Source organism: Argentina silus, assembly GCF_951799395.1.
Source record: "Argentina silus genome assembly, chromosome: 19".
NCBI lineage: Eukaryota > Metazoa > Chordata > Actinopteri > Argentiniformes > Argentinidae > Argentina > Argentina silus.
In genome coordinates this window covers 6,196,201-6,210,260 of record NC_139673.1, presented here as the reverse complement: position 1 = coordinate 6,210,260, position 14,060 = coordinate 6,196,201, and the positions used below count along the sequence as shown (strand labels likewise).

The 14,060-nt window shown below is 50.0% G+C and overlaps 1 protein-coding gene across 1 annotated transcript in view; it reads right to left on the bottom strand.

Annotated features, from left to right (window-relative positions):
- Nucleotides 1-287: 287 nt before the first annotated feature.
- Nucleotides 288-14,060, bottom strand: part of nkd1 (NKD inhibitor of WNT signaling pathway 1) — a 28,447-nt gene continuing 14,674 nt past the window's right edge. Inside the window, exons 4-10 of the mRNA XM_083691017.1 lie at nucleotides 8,866-8,923; nucleotides 5,704-5,807; nucleotides 5,408-5,503; nucleotides 3,809-3,962; nucleotides 2,823-2,904; nucleotides 2,478-2,611; nucleotides 288-1,995 (exon numbers count right to left, since the gene is read on the bottom strand). Coding sequence (XP_083547143.1) covers nucleotides 1,415-1,995; nucleotides 2,478-2,611; nucleotides 2,823-2,904; nucleotides 3,809-3,962; nucleotides 5,408-5,503; nucleotides 5,704-5,807; nucleotides 8,866-8,923 — 1,209 coding nt within the window. The 3' untranslated portion in view covers nucleotides 288-1,414. The remainder of the gene's footprint in view (nucleotides 1,996-2,477; nucleotides 2,612-2,822; nucleotides 2,905-3,808; nucleotides 3,963-5,407; nucleotides 5,504-5,703; nucleotides 5,808-8,865; nucleotides 8,924-14,060) is intronic.

Below are 14,060 nucleotides of genomic sequence, written 5' to 3'. Positions count from 1 at the left end.
GTTGAACCCTTTTGGGTTAAATTTAGAACCTTCTCTGAAAAGGGTTCTATGTGGAACCCAGAAGGTGTCTACATCTAACCCAAAAGAGTTCTACATTGAACCCAAATGGGTTCTTCAAAGGGTTCCCCTATGGGGACAAATGAAGAACCCTTTTAGAACCCTTTTTTGTGTGTTAAAGGATGCACTGCATGGGGGGACCGGTTGTGTGTTAGTGGTCGTACGAAACAGAATAGAGAAGGATAGTTTAAAAGGGGGGAGAAATAAGCTTCAAATTGTTGACACACATATCATATGATCAATAAAGCTTATAATGTTGATAAGAGCAGTATACCTAGTGTTAAACATATACATACAATATGTAGGTAATATATGTAGGAGCTTTCCAACACTAACAAATGACTGCAGATTGTGGCATGTTTTACAAAAAAATATTGACTGAAAAATGACATCTGAATAATAGCAATAATCATAATAGCAACAATTACAATAATACTAGAGGTAGCAGCTGATTAGGGTCTTCTATTCTCACTTGAACATTTCAAACATGTCTCCTTTCATTTTTGTCTTCCAGGGCGTGTCCTGTATTGCATGTCGTCTCCAGCGCCTGTCCTCTGACAGCCCAAAGTGTCTCAGATACATCGCACCGTCAAGTGCTTTTCAAGTGGTCTTCAGCGGCGACAGGGGTCTCATTGCAGACGAGGAAACAGATGCACACCGATACACACACACACACACACACACACACACACACACACACACTCACACACACACACTGTCATATTATACAAACTGGACACTTGGCACTGCTCTCCCCTCACCTATTTTCCTTCATATATTTCCTCTGATACGTTACAGTCTCTTAAGCCATGGAGTGACGGTCTGGGAGGGTTTGTGGTGCCGGCGTGGCCATCAGAGAGGGTCTCAGCCTTAAAGGGATGAGTGGAGTCCAACAAAGTCTTTTCTCACGCTGTTCCTCTGGCTCCTCTAACACACCCCTCCTGCCCCCCCCCCCCCCAGCCCCTAGCCCTCTGGCTCAAAGAGAAGACTCAAACACTGGCCTGCTGCCTCACAGGGCCTCTTAATGCCTGGAACACCCCATAATAACCCCCTTCCCCAACAACAGCCCCAACAACACCCCAGTACTGGGCTGCACCTCCCCGTGTCCTCCACATGTCCTCTCCCTCTCCCTCTCTCTCTCTCTCTCTCTCCAGTCCCACAGTGCCAGCTCCTCCTGTGGCCAAGGCCTGGGCTTACTCCCCTTGGCCCAGTCCCCTGGCTGTGCTCTGCTCTGCTGGGCTATGCTGTACAGGAGGGGCTCCTTCCTGCAGTGTCTGCTGGCCTGGGGTAGAGTCCTGGGTGGGGGGGGCTGCAGGCCCTGGTACTGGGTGAGGGGGTGGGGGTAGCAGAGGGGGGCTCAGGACTGGTAGAAGTGGTGGTAGTGGTGGTGGTGTTCATGGTGGTGGTGGTGCTCATGCCTCTGGACCACCTGGGCCAGCCCCCCATCGTAGAGCAGCACGCTGGGCAAGTCCCTCACCTGCTCTTTCTCCACCACGGGGCCCGGGGCCGAGGCCGAGGGGGCCCCCAGAGAGCCCAGCGCCCGGTATTGGTGCTGCTGACCCTCCTTGGCCCTTTGCTTGTGCCGGCGGTAGGGAGCTGAAGCCTGGTGAGGAGCGGTCTGGCTGGGCAAGGCCGGGGGAGGGGGGACCCCACCGCCTCGGCTCCTCATCACCCTGCCGGAGGTGGTCTGTGTTACGGGGGTGCGGCTGTGGGTCTTGGGGGAGCGCAAGGCGTGTTTGTCCTGGCCCCTGGTCCGCGGGGGACACAGGGTGTTGGGGGGGCCCGCTGCTGCGCTCTCCGTGACCATCTGTGAGCGCCGGTGGTGGGGGTAGGAGTGGGTGTGGCCATTCTCGGGTTCGTGGGAGCGGGACCGGGTCTGGTTGGATGGTCGGGTCTGCGGTTCTGCTTTCACAGTGTGAGGCTCTGCGGTGGGCGGGGCTGTAGAAGAGGGAAACACGGGTCTGAACACGTGATCCATGACGTGTGAACCATGACATACAGCAGCTCATAAAGACATCTTAATTGAACGGTCGTTACTCATCATTACCAAATCAGCCGTTTCAGGTTTCATTCTTCAAAGGTTACAGAGTGGCACAGATAACTGTTAACACTGGAACCCCATGAAGTAATCATCCTGTCATCATTGACGTCTGAGACCAAAGCGGCCGCTTTATTAAACATAACTGATAACTCATAATGGAGCTCAGCCCGTGAACACATGTTGTATTGTGCAACGTGGCTCCACATGTTTCTACCGGCCAGACTTGTTGTGTGCAGAGCACCTCATGGCTCCAGGCAGGTGCTGCAGCGACAGGGGCCTCTACCTGGAGGCAGCTTCAAAGGATATTGAGGCGGCGGAGGAGGACCTCTCCATCATCATTATTGCCATCATTATCATTCCCCCCCCGGCCCACACACACCTGTTCCAAAGCGGGACGTGTAGTTCTCTATGCCGGCCAGGTCCAGGTAATGGTTCCGGCGCTCCAGGTTCTCGTCCACACAGTTGCGCTGGCAACCCTGCCCCTGCTGGGTGTGGTGGTCGCTGTGGTGGCGCCTAAGGGTGGGAAGGAGGAGGAGGGGGGACGGGTAGATGGGGCGTTTAATCAGATTACAGACATATCCTACTTCTCCAAGAGGAAGTTGATAGAATACATTTTGCAAATGGGTCAAAGTTGCTGCCCGATAAGATTTGTTTGTATTGTTGTCGTGTTTTCAGAGCGAGTGACAGATGTTCTGTTCAAACGCTGCGACGGGAGGCTCATTACCTGAGGAGGGCCCGGGACTTCTTGTCGGCACTTTTGGGGTCTTCGATGCCCTTGTCTGCCTTGTGTCTGGGGTAGGACACGTCTGTGTGAGAGAGAGCAGGCCATTATCAAAGAGAGAAGCACACAGAGCAGCCACACACTCCTCCACACACACACACACACACACACACACACACACTACAGCAGTCACACAGCCAAGCCTTAGAAGAAAGGAACCTTTGTTCACAACCCTTTTACTTTGAAGATCTATAAAAGAGGAAAAACAACAATGCTTCATTTATTCTATTTTCAACTCCAGGCCTCATATATATAATCAAATAAAAACATTCATCGCCCTGAGTTTATTAACGGGGTGAGATCTGATGTGGTTTGAAATTAGCATGAAGACAGCCAACAATTTTCAAAGCTGGCGTCTTTTGAATCGCTTGATAGATATAAATAGCCACAACAACAGTCCATAAACAAACAGGAATATGTTTTTTAAGCGATTTTTTTTCTCGATACTTGTTTACCCAGTCGTCAGTTAGAAAAGTTAAGTTGAATGGAGCTATATTTTCCCGACAGCTCTGAGCAGGGGAGAGGAAAAGGGGGAAAAAAAACACTTTGGAGAAAAGAAAATGGCTGTGGTTATCAAAAGGACTCGATGCATCTCTTAAGGTTTCTTTCAGAGTATTTGAAGGCGCTGGGGGGGGAGGGGAGATGGGGGGAGATGGGGATGGTGGGGGGGGATACTCTCTCGGCTCTGTCACTCATCCCATCATAAAAAATGAAACCCATTGTGCCGGGATGAGATGGAGCGATGGAGAGACAGGGAGAGAGAGAGAGAGAGAGAGAGAGAGAGAGACAGTGTGACAACAAACACACCTCTAGATGTGCTGACAGTAGGCAACGCAGGGGAACACACACAAACTCCCCCCCCCCCCCAACCCCCACCCCCCTCACCCCCAAACCCTGTAATCCCCCCCCCCCCCCAGGCCCTCCTTTACCTGCTACGCCAACGCCCTGCGTGCAGCTCCTCCACCGCCTGGTGGAGTCGGGCGCCACAGAGAGCTTGACCCGCAGTGTCTTACTGCTGCTGGGGGAATGGTTGACGGAGGCATCCACTACCTCGTATATGGTGTGGAGCAGGCTGGTGATGTCCTGAGGGAGACAGAGAGAGAGAGAGAGAGAGAGAGAGAGCGGTGAGCACAGGCCTGTATACGCATAGAGCTGGCAGCACACTGGCACTTCACATGCAAGCAGGCAACGAGCGCTGGTGTCAGTCGTTAAGGTTTCTAGCCTAAGCTGAACTGTTCAGCTTTCCCCATAAAGCGTTCAGGCAGGGAGGAACAGGCTGGAATGAAGGCATGAAAAGATGTGTCTGGGAGGTGGGAGGAGATGTCAGAGTGGATGTACAGCTCACTCCGCTCTACTCTTTGTTCATTTCCATACCTCTCTCTCTCTCTTGCTGTTCTATTTCTCTCTCTTTCTCTCTCTCTATGACCGTGCACATGATTCTGCGGTTCAGCTAAGTAGCTATGGGGGCATGGTTAAGACTTTTGCCTTAGGGCTACGAGAGAAAGAGAGAGAGAGAGAGAGGGAGAGAGAGAGTTTGAGAGAGAGAGACAAGACAGATAGGGAAAGAGGGCCAATATAACACCCGCACACAAAGAGAGTCAGACAGCGTCTGAAATCTGCGCTCGCTGAAGCCTTAAAAGCCTGTTTTAGGGTGAGAGCGTCACATTAATATCCCCAGATCAAAAAACATATCATGTTCAATTATACATTTTTCAAACCTTGTTAGCGTTTTCCCTTGGAAGGTAATTACAGTTTTGCTCTCTCGACTGTCACTGCCGGGAAACGCAGGGCTGACTAAATGACTCTGAAATTAGGCAGTTTTTTTTTTTTTTTTGCACCTATTAGCAACTCCCGCTCTCCTGTTCTCTTCCCGGAAAAAAAAAGTCAAAGTGCCTGACTTCCTGTTCGGTGCCGTCTCTCCCTGACTAGCGAAATAAAGGACTATTATGAGTTCTTCGGGGACCGGTTCCAGATACCGCTTTCAAACACAGACGTTAAAAAAGCCTCCCGTGTCATTTTTTGGTTTCCATTTTTTCATACGTGTGAAGAAATAAAAACAAAAGGATCTGGAGAAGAAAAAGCTGGGTGTTTTTTCTCTCTCTCCTTTCTTGTGCAAGCTGCCGCCTGCCTTCTTGTGCCTGCGGGGCCACGAGCCATGCCAAAGAAACTGGAGATCCAACCACACAGAGGACGGCTTCAGTCTCTCTTCACACCGTTTCAAGTCGCTCTCAAAAAATACGGGCCTTTTTGACGGCACTCTCAGATCTTTACAAGGCAAGAAGCCAGCCACTAGGTATCTTTGGATGGAAAAGGGGGAAAAAGCAAAGAGTTCTCTAGATTTGGCTCCTCACTGTATTATTGAAATGGATTAATGTGACTTAATCTGCTCTGTGTCTCACTCTGAAACATCCGGCTGCCATTCAAGGCAGTGTGGTGCACGCGTGTGTGTGTGTGCGTGAATGAATGTGTGTTTGTGTGTATCTAGTTGTGGTTTATTTGTATGTCTGATGGTCGACAGAGGTCCTTACATCTCTGGTGACCTTTCCATTGTTGTCAAAGTCATACAGAGTGAAGGTCCACTCCTGCCTGTTGTCCTCCTCCACAGAGACCGCACACTCCAGTTCCTGAAACAATACACAGTATCAATACCATACGTGTGTGTGTGTGTGTGTGTGTGAAGGTGTGTGTGTGTGTGTGTGTGTGTGTGCATGCACGTGTCTGTGTGTGTTGCTAGTCCTTCCATCTGTGAGAAGAGTCATATGTTGTCGCCCTAGTTTCGTCCTTGGGGACAGTAATAAATGGCCCAGTCGATGTTCACACTCACTTCAAATTGGAGCTGCTTCTGTGTGCCCGCGGGCGCCTGGCTCTCCCTCTCCTGCATCTTCTCATCCACACAGCAGCTGTCTGTCTTCTCTGGGGGCAGAGCCACTGTGGACACACACACACACACACACACACACACACACACACACACACACACACACACACACAGATTAAAAACAGGGTTGGGGGGCCCACACTCACAAGACTGGGGGACATGGACTGGGGTTTCAATCATAACCGGGGGAGAGATCACCCAGGGGATCTTTGGAAAGTTGCTAGCCTAGCATAGCCCTGGGGGAGTGTGTGTGTGGGGGGTGGAGGGGGGGTAGAGAGAGAGGTGGGGGTGGAGGGGGGGTAGAGAGAGAGGTGGATGAATGTTCTCAAACATGGAACGGAGCAGACATAAAATGCCAGGACAGGATATGAGTTAGGTGGTGTTCAAAAATAAATGCTCAACTGGAAACAGTGTGTGGTGTGTGTGTGTGTGTGTGTGTGTGTGTGTGTGTGTGTGTGTGTGTGTGTGTGTGTGTGTGTGTGTGAACATCAAAGACCCAATGGGAGGCCAGCCCTCTGTCCCTGGCTGGCCCAATACAGCTGAGCTCATAATTCTGTATGTGGCATGACGTTCGCTGAGCACTAGCTCCCAGACATACAGTACAGACAGACAGACAGTGCAGACAGACAGACAGACAGACAGAGTGCCCCCCCCCCTCCCACCCCTACTCCCCCCTCCCCCTCTCCCCTCCACCCTCACCCCCCCTCCCATTACACTTTGAAGTTGCCCATTCTCAAAACCTTTTGGATGAGGATCAGACCGGCTGTAAAACAGAATCACTAATTAATTAAGCCAAGTCAAAAAATGTGAAACAGTGTTTGTTGTGCTCGCCAAAGGAGCAGACAGACACAACAGCCTCCGTTCTTCTACCTCCTGATCCAAAGCAGATCAAAGAGGACCTGTCCCGTCCCTGGGCAGAGAGAGAGAGAGAGAGGGGGAGGGGGGGGGGAGAGAGAGAGAGAGAGAGAGAAAGAGAGAGAGAGAGAAAGAGAGAGAGAGACACCGAGAATGAAAGGCACAATCCCAGGGAGGCTTTTTTTACCAACTTTTTGGAGGAGAATAACGTCGGGTCTCGTCTTTTGATCATCCAGAGAGAGGTACTCAAAGGGAACATTGTGCACGGGGGCAAAAATCTGTTCAGTAGTTAGCCCATATTCTAGTGGAGATGCATATCTCACGCCTAATGAAATACCCAGAGGAATACTGTAGTAATCTGCCATCTCCCCGCTACCCCCCCCCTCCCCCACTCTGTCTGACCCCCCATCGCTGACATAAGCCTGCTCTTTATGGCTGGAGCTGCCGCCAGGGGATTGGCTGAGGATCAGACCTGATGGAGGAGAGGAGAGGAGGGGAGAGGAGAGGCAGGCTGGGGTTGGCACTCCCCACTCTAACCATGCCTGTTCCAATAGCCCTCCCTCCCTCCCTGCCATCCACACACACACACACACACACACACACACACACACACACACTGCTGTTGCAATATCACACCCAGGGCAGGAGCGATGCCACACGCTTGTAGATATCACACCCAGCTTAGGCTGCTGTATTACACACAACAGGGTCCGTGCCTTAACCACACTGCCAGGTGGCACAGCTCTATGTGTTCAGACTGCAAGCAAGTGGGGACAGTAGGACCTGTATACAGGTTTACACTTGAACGTGCATATTGCTAGTAACTTATAGTTCAGATTTATTCATCCTGTGAAAAGAATTACAGATAGGGCCTCTCTCTCTCTCTCTCTCTCTCTCCCTCCCTCTCTCTCTTTCTCACGAGTATGGCACGCATGCACACGCGCACCCAGATGCACGCGCGCACACACACACACACACACACACACACACACACACACACACACACACACCTCACTGCATGATCATAGAGTCGTGAGAATTCATTGAAAACACGCTTTCATCTTGGATCCCTTTTGCTTCTTCCCTCTTTGCAATTTAGCCAGCTAGTTCTTTTTTAATCCCCACAAAACTTTCTTTGGAAGTGCCGTCTGAAGCCCAGAGGACTCTCTCTCTCTCTCTCTTGCTCTCTCCTTTCTTTCTCGGTCTCTCTCTCTCTCCCTCTCCCCCCCCTCTCTCTCCCTCCCTCTCTCTCCTTTCACTCCACTTTGTCAGATGTGTAGTTATGATTGTATTGAAGTGGAGTTCATTCCAGGGTTGCAGTCAACCTCCAGTCAGACAGAGCCCCTTCATAAAACCCACCACAACGCTCTGTTACTGTTCAAATGTTCTATGGTTCTGTGTTTCAACTTCTCAGGTATAAAGAAGCGTTGTACCTGAACGGATATAAAGCATCACTTTAAAAAAAGTTTTTTTTTTTAAAGTGTGTAAGTTGAGTAAGCCTGTCTGAGCTGGATCACAAAGGGTGGTTGTCTACAGAGGGTGAGAGGGAGCGGTGGTGTGTGTGTCTGCTCTGCACCGGGAGAGGGCAAGCAGGAAGGAGAATAAGCTGACTCTTAAGCTGACACAGAGAGAGCTTAAAACAGGACTAAGCTACGGTATGACGGTCCACTTTACTCAAATGTGTATACGGATAACCCTCACTCTCAGAATCCTTTTGGATCATGTGTGGCGCCGACCAGAGTGAGAGGTCCTGACCCGGCATTTTTGTTTCGGACGACAACCCAGTCTACGTGAACCATGTGACCAGTCGGCCTCCAGGCAGCACTACCTAACCCAGCCACACCGACCCACATGCGGTGCTGTATCTGGGCTAGGCCCGTCCCACTCTACCCCTGCTGCCAGGCCAGCACCCTCCCTGTGCTCCTCTCCGGCTCAATTCACATGGAGGGGGAGGTGTGTGTGGGAGGGGAGGTGGGGACAGAGTAGATGGAGGGAGAGGAGGTGTGTGTGTGTGTGTGGGAGGGAGGTATCCTCCTGGAGCTCTTTAATCAAGGATCACACCACATGTGGGCGATACCAGAGAAGACAGAGGGAGAGGAGGGAGGAAGAGAAAGAGAGGGAAAGAGAGGGAAGGTAATGGAGGACTAATGGAGGAGTTTCATCCACCTCATCAGCACTTTTCGGGGAGGGCTTACTGGGGTGTGTGTGTGTGTGTGTGTGTGTGTGTGTGTGTGTGTGTGTGTGTGTGTGTACCTTCTAAGCGGTAATGTTCATCGCTGATCCCCTCAGCACACGCCTCATCCAAGGCACCCTGGAGAGAGAGAGAGAGGGAGAGAGAGAGAGAGAGAGAGAGAGAGAGAGGGAGAGAGAGGGAGAGAGAGAGAGAGGGAGAGAGAGAGAGAGGGAGAGAGAGAGAGAGAGAGGGAGAGAGAGAAATACACATCAGTTTATGAATGTATATAGTAGAAAGGGTAGAAAGAGTATATTCATCATGTAAGAACAAACATCTCTCGCTAGACCCTGGAAATTCACGCTAACGCCTGCCAATACGTAGTGTCACGGCGAAATCGAAATTACAACGTTCAAACTCTATATATGTAGAGCGCCTGACAACTGTGAGCTGAAGCTAAACACAGCCTTAAAATAGGAGGAGGCAGTAACTGGAGGATCCAAGCGTCAGTTGAGCGGATGACTGGCACATGGTGCGTGAGTTAGTGAAAGGACCGTCTCAATCACTGCGCTGGGAGTTCGGGGAAAAAAGGCTGGGTGGCGAGGTTATTTCTGTGACGGGGTCTGTTGTGTCGTCACTGGGGGCAGCGGTCTCGTTTTTTCCACCTCTTGGCGGGGGCGTCTGTGAGTGCAGACCAGAGATACAGGGGTTTCATATGTGAGCGCAGGGGTTCACCGTGGAAAGGTCTGGCTCAGGTGTCCTCCCTCTGGCATTATGGTCGTAACCATTACACTCACACACACACCTGAGCCGTGAGCTCTCTGTAACGTACACACACGCTACGTAAAACACGCTCACCCCACACACAAATCACACCCCGTCAAGCATCCACGCACGCACGCACACACACGCACGCACACACACACACACACCAAACCCGCCTAACTACAACCCCCCAGTACTGCTTTTTCTATGTAGCGCTGCTATCTCTCCGTATGGGAGTTATGAGAGTGAGAACGTGTAGGAGGGATTTCTGTTTAATCCACAAGAGGTAGAGGTCAGCTGAGTGTGATCCCCGGCCCAGCTCTGCTCTGCTGCTGCAGCACTGTGGGTGGCCTCCTACACACACACACACACACACACACACACACACACACACACACACACACACACACACACACACACACACACACACACACACACACACACACACACACACACACACACACACACACACACACACACAGAGGCTGTCTGACTCACTAAAAAACTTCACCTCTCTGGCAGGTTCCTCTAAGCTGAAACCTTACTAGCCTGCTATTTAAACTTGGCTTGAACCCCACTAATATGGCCCGGACAGGGAAGGCTGCCGGGGAGATAAAAATCTGATATAGTGTGTGGAGTGAGAGTGAGTGAGAGTGAGGGGAATGGGGGGCGGTGGGTCGCCAGGAGTGGGTTACATGAAATGGTTTTGTGTTGCTGCTGCTTAGTGCTCAGCCCCGGCTTTGAGAGCCAGCCAGCAGCCAGCAGCCTGCGGCCAGAGTAACAGGAGAGGCCTCTCCGTGTGTGTGTGTGTGTACGCTAGCGCTGAAAGGTCTTCCTGTCCGACGCAACACGTAAGCCTCTGCCCTGAAATCCTCCCAACTGTCGACACACATTCTGCGACGTATTTCTTAATGTCTGAATGCATTTAGAGGTGTTCGAAAAAGAGGGCCTGAAAGTAGCAGTGAAGAGATGAGGCTGCGCTGTGACGGTGTGCCTCAGCCTGCCTCAGAGAGAGAGAATCAAATCAAACTTTATTTATCACGTACGTAGAATACAGCCGTAGGCAATGCAATGAAATGCTTAGGGCAAGCAAACACAGCAAACAACAATCAGTCAATCAATATAATGATAATAATAAAAAACTGACATAAGGGGGCAAAGTGTATCGCAGAGAGAGAGAGAGAGACACACACACACCGAGTGAGTGTGTGTGTGTGTGTGTGTGTGTGTGTGTGTGTGTCTGTGTGTCTGTCTGTATGCTTACGTGTGCGGTGTGTGTGTGTGTGTGTGTGTGTGTGAGTGTGTGTGTGTGTGTGTGTGTGTGATGAGTGCACTCAGATGCCTGTCCTTGAGAGTGGCGTCAGGACTATCTCTCCGGGTCACCCAGAGGCCGTACAGCCACTACCAGCATCCCCAGCCCTGCTACCAGAGCCTCAGCCACCCTGTTCCCAACCAGAGCCCCGGCCCCAGACCTCACAACCCCCTACAAGAACAACATCACCTCTCAATCCACATTCCTCCTGCCTCTCTCTCACCAGGGTTTGTGTTCTGACATCCTAACAATGAAGGAGCTGGGCTTCAGTTACAGCGACAACCCTTCAGTCACATTCTCAAACGATACACGCACACACACGCGAACACACACGCGAACACACACACACACACACACACGCAAACACACACACACACACACACACACACACACACACACACACACACACACACTGTATTGAGCATTTTTTGATGAACGGCCCAAAATTATGGGGAGGTTAGCCAAGAACATGAGAACAGGGGGAAGAAGAATGTGCTAATTGGTTGTTGTCTGTGGTGATGGATGGCAGCTGTATTATTAGTATGCTGGGGTTACTCTGGGATTTGCTTTTGGCATCTCTGGTTTAATGTTGAAAAAAACAAATACATTCAGCAAAAACCTCAGATTTTCAGAGCCCTCTCTAGGCCGCCCCCCCTCCTCCTCCTCCTCCTCTCTTTTGCTCTCATCCCCTCATCAAATGACCTGACCGCTAAATGGCAGGAGGGAAATGAGCAGAAACAGACATGGAGAGAGAGAGAGAGAGAGAGAGAAAGAGAGAGAGAGAAATGAGCCCAGTATCATTTCAGTCAGTGGATTTCCTATGTTTTCCCTCCCCCTTTCAAGAATGCCAGGTCGGAGTGTGCAATTCGACTCGCGCGCGTTGTCAAAAAACCTTGCAGGACGGCCAAAATTTCCCATCTCTCCTTAGGTCCCATTTCTCCTCGGTCCCTGGCAGTGGAAGTGTCCACATTTCTCTCATTCTGGAACGTCCTGTCCCCCAGAGGAACAATGAGGCCCCAGTGTCTTTGTCCAGCTTGGGGGGCTGTTGCGCCCCCGGACGGAGGCTTTAATGGCTGGTATAACCCATTGGTGGTGAAGCTCAGGTCCTTACTGGGCAGCAGAGTTCCCATTCAGCGCTGTGAGAAAGAGCTTAATCCTCTGAACCTCACTTCTGACTCTGGTGACACACTGAGCTCTCAAGCCCTCCTTCTCTCCACAGATCAATGCAGGCCTATTGCCCTGGTCCTGGCCCTGCACCCCTCCCTCTCTACTGAGGGCCTGGCTACTGATTGACTGCTCTTTTCTTTAGGGAGGGAAAAAGAGGGACCCCACAGCAGGGGAGGCTGGTGGAGGTAGAAATCGGAGGACGGGCTCATTGTAATGCATGGGATGGAACAAGGAATGGTATCAAACGCCTGTTGATCCTCTGATTCCTACCTTTACCAGCCTCCACTGATTGACTGACTGCTTTTCTTTGGGAGGGAACAGAGGGACCAGGGCTGGGGATTAGGCTCCCCATACTGACCACTCCTGGAGATACTGACCACTCCTCTTTCAACTCCACATGTTCTGTGCTCAGTGTTATTATTCATCAAGGCATAGAATCAGAATCAGAATCACAATCAGAATTCTTTTATTTGGCCAAGTATATTTGCACATACAGGAAATTGACTTGGTGAGGTTGGTGCATGGGACATAAAAAACAATATAAAAAAAACAATATATAGGCAAATATTAATTAAATAATAAAATATTATAAATTTTAAATAAAATATTAACAAAATAGCAATAACAAATTTACTAAATAGAACAATAAAACAATAATAGAGGGATAGAGGGATTTATAGAGGGATTGTAAGTGGATGTTGAGCGTGTGAATTTTACTTACTTTGACAGTATTTTACTTCGTAAAACTGATCAAAGAAGGCATGTAAAAGGAAAGATACCATTGTTTTATTTTATTTTTCATTCCAGTTTGAGGCTACGCTTTCATCTTTATCTCGAGTGACCATGTTAGGCACTATACACATGATAATGAGGTGACCTTTCAAAGAGTCATCCATCTTGACCTGTCCCAACAGAACAATGGGCCAATCACAAGCCTGCCTAATGACCCCTTGCCCACCCAGGGGTCAAGGGTCACTGTGGGAGTGCAGCTTAAGGCAAATAGTGCGTGGGACAAGGCCAAGTGCTGGACCCCTTTGATCATCTCAAGTAGGACTCAATGAACAATGCAGCTTCATTAACTATTTTTCATACTATATATGCAAATCCAATGATATTCAACGCCCAGCTGCTCATTTGAACATTTGCACAGGAAAAACACATGGCTTGAATGATGAACCTTGGGATAGCCTACTGGCCATGTAAAGGTCTTTTGAGATATTTTTCATGTGCGTTTACGACATGTGTTATGAAGTGTTTATGAATGTTTTATGAAGGCTACACTGAGGTGTCACTTTCCCAGCCCTGCCGAAGCGTTCTGCCAGCGCTGCAAGCTTCAGCGTATCATGAAAGGCATTTAGCGCATAAACAAGCGCCTTCCTTCCAACACTTGGGACCACCGAAAACAATTTTCCAGACATGATGTTTAATGTTCTGTGGAAACCAAAGTATAAAAGCATTTCACTTTCAACAGGAGCCAGACCCTTCAGAGCGTCTTCGGGGCTTGGAGGAGCAGGACTGTATGGCCCCAGTGTGTTTTAAACTTGTTAGAGCCCCTTCACGGAAAGTGATTTATTCCTAGAGCACACACAGGGACACAGTCCCTGCATTACAGCATCACAACTACATTACCGGACGGGCTCCGGGCCTGTTTGATTTGGCCACGGATTCAAAACGGCAAACCACGTCAACGACTTACAACATAAATATGGATTTGAATAAAGGAAAATCCAGATTTGCGTATTTACAAACAATAATATTTTAAGAACAAACATCGGGGCAGAATGGATATATTGAGACTGTGAGTGTAGGGGAGAGTGCCAAATGCCACTGGGGCAGAGAGATCATCGTAGACTGACTGAAGTTTGGCAAGTCAGGGCATGAAGTTGCCATGGAGTCCCAACCAGCTTTACCCTGGCACGGTGTGTGTGTGTGTGTGTGTGTGTGCGTGTGTGTGTGTGTTTGGGTGTGTGTGTGTGTGTGTGTGTGTGTGTGTGCATGTGTGTGTGTGTGTGTGTGTGTGTGTGTGTGTGTGTG